General features: G+C 41.4%; 1 protein-coding gene across 1 annotated transcript; it reads right to left on the bottom strand.

Annotated features, from left to right (window-relative positions):
• Window positions 1–3,623: 3,623 nt before the first annotated feature.
• LOC108413890 (C-type lectin domain family 4 member M-like) lies at window positions 3,624–14,215 on the bottom strand. Its single transcript, XM_017686600.2, has 5 exons — window positions 13,883–14,215; window positions 11,301–11,576; window positions 6,337–6,461; window positions 6,133–6,239; window positions 3,624–3,997 (listed from the first exon to the last, which is right to left on the bottom strand). The coding sequence occupies exons 1-5, from the start codon at window positions 14,070–14,072 to the stop codon at window positions 3,859–3,861; spliced, it is 837 nt and encodes a 278-aa protein (XP_017542089.1). The 5' UTR covers window positions 14,073–14,215; the 3' UTR covers window positions 3,624–3,858.
• Window positions 14,216–14,454: the final 239 nt, after the last annotated feature.

The following is a 14,454-nucleotide window of genomic DNA, read 5'->3' as shown; positions in this document are numbered from 1 at the left end:
TGCCCTATGTGTGCTTTTCTGCTGTTTTATTTAATAGAGCCTTTTTGGTTAGCAGGCTGTGATGGTGGCAGTGTGAGGATTCACAGTGAAGACAGCACGGCGAGATTGGAGGCCAAGGTCAGTGGGAAGAGGCTTGAAGAACTTTCTAAAAAAGTTGGGATGCTGTGCAAAAGGTAAATAAAAACAGAATTCAGTGAGGCAAATAATTTAAACCCTACATTTAATTAAAAAGTACAAAGGCAACATAAATGTTGAAAATGATAACTTTTTTTTGTTTGGGGCAACAAAAGACTGGTGAAGTTATGTAAAGCTAAAAAAAATCACCTGGTGAAACATCTCACTAATGATTAGGTTTATTGGCAACAGATCAGTAACATAATTGGGTATAAAAAGAACATCCCTAACCCTAGAGTCTTTCAAAAGTAAAGATGGGGAGGGGTTCACCACTCTGTCACAGACAGCACGGGCGGTTAGTGCTTCAGTTAAAGAGTAATGTTTTCAATGTTTCTGAGATAAAGTGTTGATTTAAAATTTGAAATTCCTTTTGGAAATCACGGATGCTGTGTCCTCTGGGCGAAAGAGGAGAGGGACCATTTGAAGTGTTAACAGCACACATGGTACTGGGGGGCATTAGTGCCCATGGTATCTGTGACTTACATATCTGTCGAGACATCATTAATGCTGAGTGATATTTACAGGTTTTAGAGCAACATATACTGCTATCCTTTTATCAGGGAAGTCCTTGCTTATTTTAGCAAGACAATGCCAAACCACATTCTGCATGTAAAGTGTAGAGAGTAAAGGTGTCTGGACACAAACCTGGCAAAGGAGACCCTGAACTGCTGAGCTGCTATAATCCTATATCAAGCAAGAATGGGAAAACCTTTAACTTTCAGAACTACAGCAGTCAGTCTCCTCAGTTCTCAGTGCTCATGGAGTGCTGTCAAAAGAAGAACTGATGCAACACAGTGGTAAACCTGCCCCCGTCCCAACTTTTTAAAAACGTTTTACGAGCATTAAATTTAAAATGGGCTCATTTTTCAAAAACCAAAAACCTCATTGCGTTCTGTTTTTATTTTATTGGAAATGGGGCTATAATAGAAATAATAAAAATAATAACTTTTATGCAGTATTTTTCATATTGGTGGCAACTCAAATTGCTTAACAGACAAGTGATAAAGTTTAATAGTAACATGAGAAATGACTCTGCCTTCTACGCTGTAGACTGGGGTTCAGTCCCCTGCCTGGGTAAGCACCCTATACCAATAAGAGTCCTTGGGCAAGACTCCTAACACCACCTTCGCCTACCTGTGTAAATTGATCAAATTGTAAGTCGCTCTGGGTAAGAGCGTCTGCCAAATGCTGTAAATGTGACGAATGTTACCATGCTGACCGAGAGGGAATGAAGCAGAGTTCTCTCTGACAGACTTTCAAGTAGTTGTGACCTACACAAACTTTTATTTTCACAAACTTTTTAGTTTTCATGAGTGCAGTTATTCACAATGAAATGAAATAATAAATGAGAAAAAAGGGTACAAAGCATAGAAGAAAATAGCTGCGGTCAGTCAGCTATACAACAGGTTATCACAAAGACCCTAACATTCAGAACATCTGACTCACCTCTCCTGTTTCCAAAACCAGACTATCCCTTTGGGCTTTATGTACCCCTTTTAAAAAGGCCATGCCCTGCTGCCCTAGAGCCCTAATGAATTATTCAATAAATAAATATGATATAAAACAGTGTCTGAGAGGCCTACCCAGTTTTAAAGATGTGAGATTAGAGTCTTGTGATCAGTGGTATTGAATGCTGCCCAAAGATCCAACAAGACCAAACCAGAAAGATTCTGTGCAGAAGCACTAAGCCTGAATTCATTCACAGCACGGATAAATGGTGTCTCTGTATTGTGATTAAAGCAGAAGTTTGATACTAAATATGCTTTTAATTGTTTGAAAGCAAGTTTTTCTGAAACTCTACCTAAAAGAGGAAACACTCTGTTTGACTGACATGCTACATGAAACACAACCTCTACACACAGGTCTGTCTATAGACTGTTTCCAATAAAGTTGTTTTGATTAGAATAAAAAGCTGGGCACCGAATACTAAGCAAACATGTTGAGAAACTGAAGTGCTGCTAACACTACACTGAGCTTAAAACCAGACAGTGAAGTACATGGTAGGGCAGCTACGCACTCCACACTGCACAGCATCAGAAAGTATCAGAATGTTGGTATTGGTGAGTTTTTATGACCAGTATCAGTATCGAAGCATCCCTAACAAAGACAGTTTAAAAAAATCACATATACCTTCTATTCTATTCAGTCAAGCAGTTTAGCTGGCCGTTGTGTCTCCACCAATATTGGGGAGGGAGCTGTGATTGTATTTGTGTGTATGTTTTAAAAAGGGTGAGAAGCTTGCCGATTCGGGAGAGGCTCGGAGTAGAGCCGCTGCTCCTCCACGTTGAGAGAAGCCAGTTGAGGTGGTTCAGGTATCTGGTAAGGATGGCCTCTGGATGCCTCCCTGGGGAGGTGTTCCAGACGTGTCTGATGTGGAGGAGACCCCGGGGATACAGATCACGTTGGAGGGATTATATCTCTCGCCTGTCTTGGGAACGCCTTGGCATCCCTCCGGAAGAGCTGGAGGAGGTGGCGGAGGAGAGGGAGGCCTAGGCCTCTTTCCTTAGGCTGCTGCCCCCGCCACCCGGACTCGGATAAGCGGTGGAGGATGGATGGATGGATGGATGGATGGATGGATGTTTTAAAAATACAGTGTATTCCTGGTGAAAATCTGCCAAGGTGGAAGGTTTAAAATGATCAACAACTTTGTGTCCAACTATCTTGGAATCATTTAACGCTACTCTGTGTGAGCAGAGCCTCCTTTGATGCATTTGTTCATTAGCATGACAGCAAGTTAACAGCAGGTATCGGAATGTGGTATCAAGGGACTTTTATGAGTCTGAGCAAATGAGCGTGGTATGATACCCGATCGGGAACAGGATCGGTATGGATGCATCTCTAGTTGAACATATCCAGTTCATGTATCCTTCCAGAGAATTGCTAATGTCGGTGGCTTATCAAGAAGATTATAGCAATTTGTTTCAGCAGGCTGAGGTCTATTTTAAAACTTAATTCCTCAGAAAAGTCAAACCTGCATTTAATTAAAATGTGAAATAAATTCTTAAAAATATCTCTCAACCACACACACACACACATCTTCTAAGCCGCTTCTCTTTCTGGGTCGCGGGGGCTGCTGGAGCCCATCCCAGCTGTCATTGGGCGAAAGGCAGGATAAACCCTGAAAGGTGACCAGTCCATTGCAGGGCATCTCTCAACCAGTTGCATAGGTTATCAGATTCATAGGGCAGCTTTCAAATTTTAAATTGTTCGGCTTGAGATATAATTAAGTCACATCTGTCAGGCTCCAGCCCTTGCAGGCCAAAACAATGCACACTTTAACGCACTACCTCAGGCATGTATGTTATGCTCTTAAAGGCACAGTAACAAAAAACAGAGGGTTAAATTTTGAGGGCTAATGAGCGGTAAAAATTCATTCTGATCATATTTGGAATAGAAAACTACACAAATGTTATAAGTGGACCTCAGAGGAAAATAAAATACAAACAATGTAGGATTTATGTCCTTTAATGACACAATGTCCTGCAACATGGTGTCTTTGCCAACAGAGGGCAGTCTCACAACTCATACTCACAAAGACACCTGATTACTCATACAGAACCGCACATGTCAAAGAGAAATAAAATGTTAGCATTAAGTTAGAAAGCAGGAGATCAGATAGATGAATGGAATATAAGGTCACACGAATTTGCTTCCTTCTGACCATCTGCCTCATGTACCTGTCACTCAAAAAAAATTTTTCTCACAGATCCACTGTGAAGAAACTGAACATCTCCTGTCGTTCCAGCTCCTCTTATCAGGATAACCCAAAAACTGTGCACAGTCTTCTTCACCTCCATTATTTGGCTCTCCCGTATTCCAGAACCTGTAAAGCAGACAATCACAATCAGTCTCTGATAGACAGAGAGCTCTCCACAAATACTGGCAGTCCTAGTTTTCTTGAGCAAAGTGAGCTTTCTGAATTACTTTCTTAATTGGCACCCCTAGAATGTCTTAAGAGTGAAATCTAACCTAAGTATCTTCCCATTCATGTTTTTAGCATCAGTTCACTTGAGTGGATTGGAACACATAAATAGCCAGCCAGGACTTCCTGATTCACTAGGGAACATATATGAGGTGAAACACAGGCCAAATGCCCCCAGTTATCCATCTTTAAGAGTAACCGGAGAAAACAGCAGTGATGTACAACAAAAGGTTGTTGAGCTGCGCAAATCAGGAAAATGACCATTTCTACTATCAGGGCAATATTTAAGAAGTTTAAAGCAACAAGAGATGTTAAGAATCTTTCAGGATGTTGTTATTAAACACTAAAAACATTAAACACCATATGTCTGTAATGACCCCATGCATAGTAAGAGAACACGAGTAAAAGTACAAAATAAAATGCTAAAGCTCTAGATTCAGAGGTCTGACCAATCAGAGCTGTACAGATGTTGTCAGCCACAAAACTGAAAGAAATGAAACCCAAAAAAGACATTTGTAACTAAATATAAATGGCTGAGGGTGGAACTGAGTAAAAAGTAGATTCTTTTACTCGCTGATAAACTTGAGTGGAAGTAAAAGTATTATGATTTAATTTGAAAATACTCAGCAGAGTATAAATTCATCAATATTTGATGTAAGTCCATGTACTTGAGTAAATGTAACTAACTACCATTCACTTCTCACCATAGACTTTATCAAGTAACAGCAGGTATTAAATCTAAATCTGACTGCCTGAGTCAGGAAGCTTAAACTAGGCCATAGTTTGGATCCTCCAGCAGGACGATGATCCAAAGCACACCTCAAAATCAACACACAAAAATGGTTTACTGACCACAGAATCAAGGTTTTGCCATGACCACTCCAGTCCCTTAACCTAAATGTTCTGAATGTAGGTTCTGTGTGGAGGAATGGTCTGGGATATTTTGCCATATGTTCTCCAATCTCCTTAAGCAGATTTAGAGCTGTTACCTTTGCAAAGGGAGGCTGCACAAGGGATTAAACGAAGGGGTGCCAACAATTTTGCCATACAGATTTGAGAAAAGTCTTTATTTCCTGATAAGATTAAGTTTTGTTTTCAATCATTATACTTCAAAAAAATTGTTCAATTTTTGTTAATATTTTGAATGAAAGATCAAAAGGTCAGTCAATTTGTTGCATTTATCAGTATAGCAAAAAAGTCACATTTAATATTTTTAAGAGAATACTACTTTAAAGTCATAGCATCTTCTTTACAAACAAAACAACACTAGTCAGTATACCTGTAAATAAAATGCAAATGAACATAATAAGTATGGTGTGATGTGGATGGAAAAACAGACTTTTCAGCCTTTGTCTTAAAGCCATTTCTCAACCATTACATCACTGAAGTCTGTGTCGTTTTGTAGACCCCTATAAATGTGCTCGAGAAATGTGCACAAGATACAAGAAATCCTTCAACACCTTCAGTCTCCCACAATGCTTCACACGACCCTTCAGCTCAAAATGATTTGAAAAGTGGCGGAAAGTCGTGAGTGGCGAGTAAAGGGACATTTAAACATGCCCCTTTACTTCTGTCAGTGAGCAGAGATGTGGGTCTCAGGCGAAAAGTTTACTTTTCACCTGCAAAATGTGAGCCGCCGCTTTTAAGTCATTTAAAAACATTTAATTAACAACAACAATCACAATTAATTATTTAAATTAAGAGACCCTTATTAGTCCCACAACGGGGAAATTTCACACTTGCCCGGAGCGGTGGGCAGCCCAATCCGCAGCACCCGGGGAGCAGTTGGGGGTTAGGTGTCTTGCTCAAGGACACCTCAGTCATGTGCCGTCGGCTCTGGGGAACGAACCGGTGACCTTCTGGTCACAAGGCTGGAACCCTAACCTCCAGCCCACGACTGCCCCAAATTGTTTGTCTGTCCTTTTTTGTGGTATTTACTTAACATATGTAACATAGAATTGAACTCATTAGCCAAGTCTCAAGCCCTTTAACAGCAATCAAATATTACATTCATGAAAGTCATTTCAATATTTTACCCAGTGGTCAGAACTGAGCCGTCCACCCATTTCCAGACCCCCTCTGTCTCACTGTCAGTCAAACCGATCCAAGCCTCTCTGTTGCTCAGTATGGATGCAGCAAACTCCTGTGAATGTGATAACACATTATGAAAAGCCACAGTGAAAGAACATAGTATTTTCTCTCTCTCTCTCTCTCTCTCTCTCTCTCTCCCTCTCTCTCACCTGTTTTTCTCTGCTCTTTATGATCAGCAGGTCTGCTCCTCTCTTTCTGCAGTCCTGTCTGCCCTCATCCCAGCTCTTCTTCTCGGTAGAGATGTTGTATATACTAGAGTTGAAGTAAATCCAACCTATTAAATTGGAGCACATACACTGAGTTGTCATTTTTTTAGGTACATTAGGAACCTACCCTGATTGGCCATATTATCATAAATATAAGTGTCCTTTCTAGGTATGCAATTTCTGACTGTATTTGGTGCTATACACACCCAAGGCCACTGTAGGAGCACTGCTGGGTATATTTTCTTTGGCTGCTAAACTATTCAAAACACAGCAGTGATAACAATGTGGTAGCTGCATGTTAGTGGGTTTTCCACTGGCACAAGTCAGTTTTCACATGTCAGTGCCCCTGCTGGGTGGAAAATGCTTGACCAACCAAAATATCCAGTCAGCAGTGGGCCTGTTGTCAGAAAGAGGCAAGAGCAGCCACAGCTGGTCAGTCCTACACACTCACTACATAGGTTGTGTTGGACCCTGCAAAGTACGCAAGGGTCCCGTATCAAAGCTGCTTTTTGTTTACAACTTGCTAAGAGTAGCAGAACTATTCATCTAGTCATGAAAAAAGAAAAAAGTACCATGAGAGTGAACTATGGAAACAGCAATCCAGCAATCCAGTTAAACTTGTGTTCGTTCCTCTCCAAGTTTGTTGTCAGCAAATAACAGTAAGGTTTAACAAATGAAAGTTCTGCTAGTTGGATATACCGGGCAATATGAATGCACATCTCTCAGTAAATAATAACCATCAAGTATTCAGCCAAGCCATCATGTAAACAGTATTTTAAATTCAAAAAATTTAGGGCAGCCAGTTTGAGTGGGCCTGATGCAGCTGACAGTATAAATAATAATATTATTATCTATAATTCTTCAAGTATTGTGCTTAAGTTTGTCAGTATTTAAGATTAGATAAGATTCTATAAAAATATTCTGTTTACTAAATACTGCTTGTTTATACCTCATTCTGTTCTGTATAGGCCTGCTTATTCTTGGACTGACAAAATGGACCAAACTTATAGGGGGAGTGTTATAGTGGGAGCACTGGGGTGTCAGGTGTGACAATCTTCCAAGTCTTTCCAAGTCACAGCTCCGCACAGTTTCTCACTCTTCCACATTAAACACACCTGATTCAACCTATCGGCTAATAAGCAAAGCCATCATAAGTTGAATTTGGAGTGTTAAAGCCTATTCGCACTGATTTTTTAGGGGTGGAAAAAAAAAGCGTGTCAATTTTGGAAATCAACACGTGTTAATGGCATCTTTCCCATTGATGGTGAACCTGACAGATTATATTTGGTTAATTTTTAAATCTGAGCCAGGTTAATTTTCTTGAAATTCATGCCGACGAGTGAGAACTCTGTGATGGTTGCTGTCCAATTCTACATTAGAGTGACTATAATAAATATAAATATGTGGAGGGTGAAAAAGAAGAACCAGTGCTGAAAAGCTGGGGAAAGACGAGCGACTGTTTGTAGCTGTTTCTTGTTTATGTAAGTGTATCCTCATGTGTGTTAATGGCTGGTCTTTTTGTAGAGTGTTTGTACCCAGTATTGACACTTTTCAGTCACAGTGCTTAGAAGAAGGTGATGAATTTATCAGTACTGCTTGAGGAAGTTCCTTACATTTGCATTTTCTTACGGTGTTCTCAGAATGTAAAAAAAACAGCCATTAGGGGTGTACTTTGTGTACTTCTGGCTCCAAGCCCGGATAAATGGTGAGGGTTGCATCAGGAAGGGCATCCGGCGAAATACTTGTGCCAAAACTATCATGCGGATCACAAATATGATTGCCATACCGGATCGGACAGTAAAGAAGGACTTGTATCGTTTGGCTAAACAGAGAGATAGAGCTGGAAAGGATGTACAGCAGGTTAGGCTGATAAAGAATAAAGAGGGAAATGTACTAGTGAGTGAACAGAGAGTGTTGAGTTGATGGAAGGAGTAGATTTTGCAACGAGAATGGATTTCCAGAAGAGGGAAGAACACAGGGTGACATACAAGAGTGGAGGGAGGTGCACACAGGTGGATTATATCCTTAGCAGGAGATGCCACCTAAAGGAGATTGGAGATTGTAAAGTGGTGCCAGGGGAAAGTGTAGCAAGGCAGCATAGGGTGGTTGTCTGTAGAATGAGATTAGAAACAAAGAAGAGGAAAAGAGTGAAGACAGAGCCAAAGATTAGATGGTGGAAGCTGAAGGAGGAGGACGGTTGCAGGCAGTTCAGGGAAAAATTGCAAAAGGCCCTTGGGGCAGTGAGGAGCTACCTGAGGACTGGGAAACTACAGCTAAGGTGGTGAGAGAAACTGGCAAAAATGTGTTGTTGGGTGTTTCGTCTGGTCAGAGGAAAGAAGACAAAGAAAGTTGGTGGTGGAAGTCCAGGAGAGTATTCAGAAGAAGAAGGCAGCTAAGAAAAAGTGGTATAACCAGAGAGATGAAGGAAGTAGGCAGGAGTACTGTGAGGCTAGTCGCATAGCGAAAAGAATGGTGGCAAAGGCAAAGACTCGGGCCTATGATGAGCTGTATGAGAGGCTGGACAGTAAAGAAGGAGTAAAGGACTTGTATCGTTTGACTAAACAAAGAGATAAAGCTGGAAAGGATTTACCGCAGGTTAGGCTGATAAAGGATGGAGAGGGAAATGTACTAGTGAGTGAACAGAGAGTGTTGAGTTGATGGAAGGAGTACTTTGAAGAACTAATGAATGAGGAAAACGAGAGAGAGAGAGGAGAACACCAGGGGGAGAGATAGTGGATCAGGAAGTGCAGAGAATTAGTAAGGTGGAAGTGAGGGCAGCTTTAAAAAGGATGAAGAATGGAAAGGCAGTTGGTCCAGATGACATACCTGTGGAGGTATGGAGATGTTTAGGAGAGAAGGCAGTGGACTTTTTAACCAGGTTGTTTAACAACATCCTGGAGAGTGAGAGGATGCCTGATGAGTGGAGAAGCAGTGTATTGGTCCCCATTTTTAAGAACAAGGGTGATGTGCAGAGCTGCAGTAACTACAGAGGTATAAAGTTGGTGAGCCACACCATGAAGGTGTGAAAGAGTTGTTGAAGCAAGGCTAAGGCGAGAGGTTCAGATCAGTGAGCAGCAGTTTGGTTTCATGCCCAGAAAGAGTACCACTTATGCAATTTTTGCGTTGAGAGTGTTGGTAGAGAAGTACAGAGAAGGTCAGAAGGAGCTACATTGTGTCTTTGTGGATCTAGAGAAGGCATATGATAGGGTGCCAAGACAGGAACTGTGGTACTGTATGAGGAAGTCAGGTGTAGCTGAAAAGTATGTTAGGGTGGTGCAGGACATGTATGAGGATAGTGAGACAGTGGTGAGGCGTGCAGTTGGAGTGACAAATGGTTTCAAGATGAAGGTAGGGTTACATCAGGGATCAGCTTTGAGCCCCTTCTTGTTTGCAATGGTGATGGAAAGGTTGACAGACGAGGTCAGGCAGGAGGCTCCATGGACCATGATGTTTGCAGATGACATCTGTGGTGAGAGTAGAGAGCAGGTGGAAGAGAATCTGGAGAGGTGGAGGTTTGCACTGGAGAGGAGAGGAATGAAGGTCAGTAGAGAAAAGACGGAATACATGTGTGTGAATGAGAGGGAGGCAGGTGGAAAGGTGAAGATGCAAGGAGTAGAGGTCGTAAAGGTGGATGACTTCAAATATCTTGGGTCAACCATGCAGAGCAAAGGACAGTGTAGAAAAGAGGTGAAGAAGTGGGTGCAGGCAGGATGGAGTGGGTGGAGACGGATGTCAGGGCTGATGTGTGACAGAAGGATAGCAGCAAGAGTGAAAGGGAAGGTTTAAAAGACAGTAGTGCGTCCTGCTATGATGTATGGTTTGGAGACTGTGGCTCTGTCTAAAAGACAGGAGGCTGAGCTGGAGGTGGCGGAGATGAAAATGCTGAGATTTTCGTTGAGAGTGACAAGGCTGGACAAGATTAGAAATGAGCAGATCAGAGGGACAGTGAGGGTGGAGCAATTTGGAGATAAAGCCAGAGAGGCCAGGTTGAGATGGTTTGGACATGTGTTGAGGAGGAATAGTGGATATATTGGTCAAACAATGTTGGAGATGGAGCTGCCGGGTAGAAGGAGAAGAGGTAGACCTCAGAGAAGGTTTGTGGATGTAGTGAAGGTGGACATGGAGATGGTTGGTGTGAAAGTAGAGGAGGCAGTGGATAGGGCAAGATGGAGGCAGATGCTCCACTGTGGGGACCCGTAAAGGGAGCAGCCGAAAGAAGTAGTTCTCAGAATGTAAAAAAAAATGTGTCAGACTTGGTTTGGATGTGTCATTACGCCTCACACCCGTTTTTTCCATCCACAAACATCTTGGGGTGTGTATAAGCCTTTAGATGACAGAACATGCTACTCTGCAGAAATAAGCTACAGTCTCTAACTTTATGCCTAGAAAATAGGCATATGTAATAAAACAGCCTTTACACAGTGAGTATTAGAGTTGGAAATGTTGTGGAAAAAACTATAAAAAACATCTCTTTGGTACTGCTTTTGTCTGCTAGCATCCACTTTGGATTTCTGTATTGAGACAGCAACTGTAAAACTACCTGATAAATGTCTCAAAAGTGTTGCTAATAAAATGACAACTTGGTGTGCCATATGTGTTAAAAGGCTGCTCTGTTAAAAAGCCACTACATATCTGATATAGTACTGCACAAACGATCTGAAGAGGTGATCAGTGTAAATTTTAGTCTATCTTTATTAAATAAACATTGTGTCATAGGTTTTGAAAATGAACTGGCTACGTTCATTTTAATTTTCTAATTTGTAGACAAGCTCTGTATTCAGGTTACTTTTTTGTACTAAAATATGGGTTCTAAATCGTTCTTTGTTGCTTCCGTTAAATATACAGTAAGCAGACAGTTTATACAAGCACAAGTAATCTTTTAACATCACCAGTGTGTATGGACTCACCCAAATCTGAAAATCTCTGCAGAAGCCCATGTCTCTCTTTCGTCAGGTTGCTACATCTCGTCTGGAGCTTTGCTGTCTCTGCAGTCAGGTTGCTGTAAATGCTCTGTAGCTGGTCTCTCTCTATAGTAAGGTTGTTGTACCTGATCTGTAAACGCTCTTTTTCTGCGGTGAACTTGACCCACAGCACTGTGATGGCTGTCAGTAGGAGAACACACAGCAGCCCCAGACAGCAGACTGCAGCCAGTCTGTAGCATCTGCTTCCTGAAGTTTCTGTTCCTAATTGGTCAAAAGTATGTTAATGGCTTTACAGTAAATCTCAAAACTAAAGAAGGGGGCACCAACACCTAGTCAATCCACACACAAAGCTTGAGAAAAGCTATATTAGTGAAACTGCACGGAACACCAGAAAGGCTGAAAATGAAAACGAATCATCTTAGAAATGTATCTGACACTCTGCTGCTTTAGTTCAAACAAAACTGGTAAAAAGTGTTCAGATATTAGATATTTACAGGTATTTTGTTGTGATCTATTTAAACCTAATACATTTATAGGATATATGTCACTGTTGTCATAGCAAAACCTTGTATCTCCAAAAGGGTAACTTTACAGGAGAAGGGAAAAACTTACTGTATTGTTAATGTAAGCCAATGGAACCAGACGTTTTCCCAAGTAATTTTAGATCATTTTTGTTGGGCCATTCATCATGAAATTTACACACACTATATAGGACCACAGGTAGCTTCAAGTCATGCTAAAACCTGAAAAATGACAAAAATGGAGATACGAAAGGCTCACCAAAGGCTGCAGCGCGGGTGCCTAGAGGGTGCTCATGAGTTCCACTTCAGCGCCAAAATGAGAAATGGGCAGACCCATATGCAAATATGGAACGTATATTTACATATGTATTGTCAAAATATGTCATTTGTCACATTTGTCATTTATCACATATGTAAATATTGTGGAGTCTGTGTGGAGTAAGACACAGAAGAGGCTGTTCTTGCTCTATTCTGCCACAAATAGCGCTCAATTATTGAAATACTGCAAAAAGGCACACAAAAGCAACCGTCAGTAGTGACACAGTGCCCCCGCCCACACTCACAGACTCACCACATGCCCATATCTTTAAACTAACACCAACAACTTATTTACAAACAAAGCCAGTAGCTTTAATTATACATAAAAAACCAACCCACTCTCTGGTCTCTGTGAGGCAGGGATTTTGGAACGTCCACCTCCTCGTAACACAAATATCGCTCTCTGGGCTCCGTCTTTTCTGAGCACTATGCCAGCAGGATGCCACATGGCCCTCCCTTCGAAGGTCGACTGTCCCAGTGGCTATGCATGACCATGCTTCCTGAACGCCTGCTCGCAGTAGGAATATCAGTGAGCTCGTGAGAATAAAGAGGTCATGATTCTGCTGCGACTAGTGCTCTTTTATTCAAACACCAGCACAAGGGCCTGTAACAACACAGCCGAGCAGTGCTAAGGTCACCAATAGCCATAGGCTTCCACCTCATGGTGAACTCCTCTCACACGCACCCCAGACACAAAATAACACAAAAGACATAACACACCTTTAAACGAACAGACAACGTCCTAAACAACAATAAGTTCCTTTTCCAGAGCCACATGACTTCCATGAGCCTCCTCCTTCTCAGAAGCAGCGTAGCGAGTAGCGGGATGCTACAGTATTAAACATCGACACCATTACATATGCACTCACTGAGCACTTTATTAGGTTCCTTGTATTTACATTAATTGACAATTTTGTAAGCTCTACTTAGCATATGGTGCACTTTGTAGTTCACAATCCCACGTTTACCCCATTCATCAATAGCCAGGACCCCCACATGACCACCACAGAACAGGTATTATTTATTGTATGGATCACTCTCAGCACTGCAATGACACTGACATGGTGGTGTGTTAGTGCGTGTTTTGCTGGTATGAGTGGATCATATATAGCAGTTTGGCTGGAGTCTGGCTGTGGGGGTCTTGATCGTTGATGAATGCGGTAAAGGTGGGATAACAAATTATGCAGAGAAATGGACTACAGTCAAATTGTAGTGCTACAAAGTGCATTAATATGGTAAGTGGATCTAAAATTCAGTGCAAATACAAAGCTGAGTGTATTTTGTGTCGACATATTGACATAAAAAATGCCAATATATGCATATTTGTTATATTCAAGTTAAATATTTTTCCCTCATATTTTTAAAACATGACACATTGAACATACTGTATGTGTATTTTAAAATTGGCAACCTCTGCCTTAAGACCTCACCATCCTCAAATGAGGGTTACAGAAATGTACATGCCTTGTCACTGAGCTGCATTACGCTTGCAATGAGCTACTGCAGATAAGCAAAATAGCTAAAAAATGATTTAGCTGCCAGTTATTAAACATGCATGACCTGTTTATTGTGGTATCGCACAAGCCCATCTCAAGTGTACACTTTAAAACCTCCCATGGACCTCATAGATCTCCAAGTTCTTGTCAGCAAATTCCTTGTCTTGAAAGAGGATCACTGGGTGGCACTGGGGATAAGACTTAGTGTCTGTGTGTGTGTGTGTGTGTGTACCTGATGTCATAGTTCCTTTATGGTTTCTGGTCACACAGATCTCTGGGACGTCTTCATTGGCGTAGATGTCCTCATAATCGTTGCTGTCATGTGAAATCGTTGACGTGATGTCTTGGGCCATCCTTGAATTTGCGTATATCTCCTCATTCATCTTCAGCTCTTTTGTCTTCTGTAAATGTGTCGATGCCATTGAGTGGATTAAAGTAGGCTTTACTTTATCTGAAGATGCGGATTCTCCACCACGGTCTCTCAAAGTGACAGTCTGGGTGATACTGTTAAATACATACTCTCAGGACAGGAAGTTTAGGCATTTTACACACCATCTGTCACTGCTTTCTGTATTCAGGAACTATTTTTTTGCTATCTCATTTCCTGTGGTTTGTGCTGTGTGTAAAAGGTTAAAATTTATTTGTCATTGAGTCTATCCTGTAACTCTTTGCTATCCATAGTATAGTCATGAAGAAAAGACATTTCTCAGATAGAGTCGCCTCTAGGACTGGGATGAATAATAGACAGAACTGTGTAGGTGTGCCGTAGACAGGATTAGGAGATTAGGATGAGTCCAAGAGCCC

Source organism: Pygocentrus nattereri, chromosome 22 (assembly GCF_015220715.1).
Source record: "Pygocentrus nattereri isolate fPygNat1 chromosome 22, fPygNat1.pri, whole genome shotgun sequence".
Taxonomy (NCBI): Eukaryota; Metazoa; Chordata; class Actinopteri; order Characiformes; family Serrasalmidae; genus Pygocentrus; species Pygocentrus nattereri.
The sequence above is the reverse complement of the archived record's forward strand: the minus strand, read 5'-3'. Positions and strand labels throughout refer to the sequence as shown.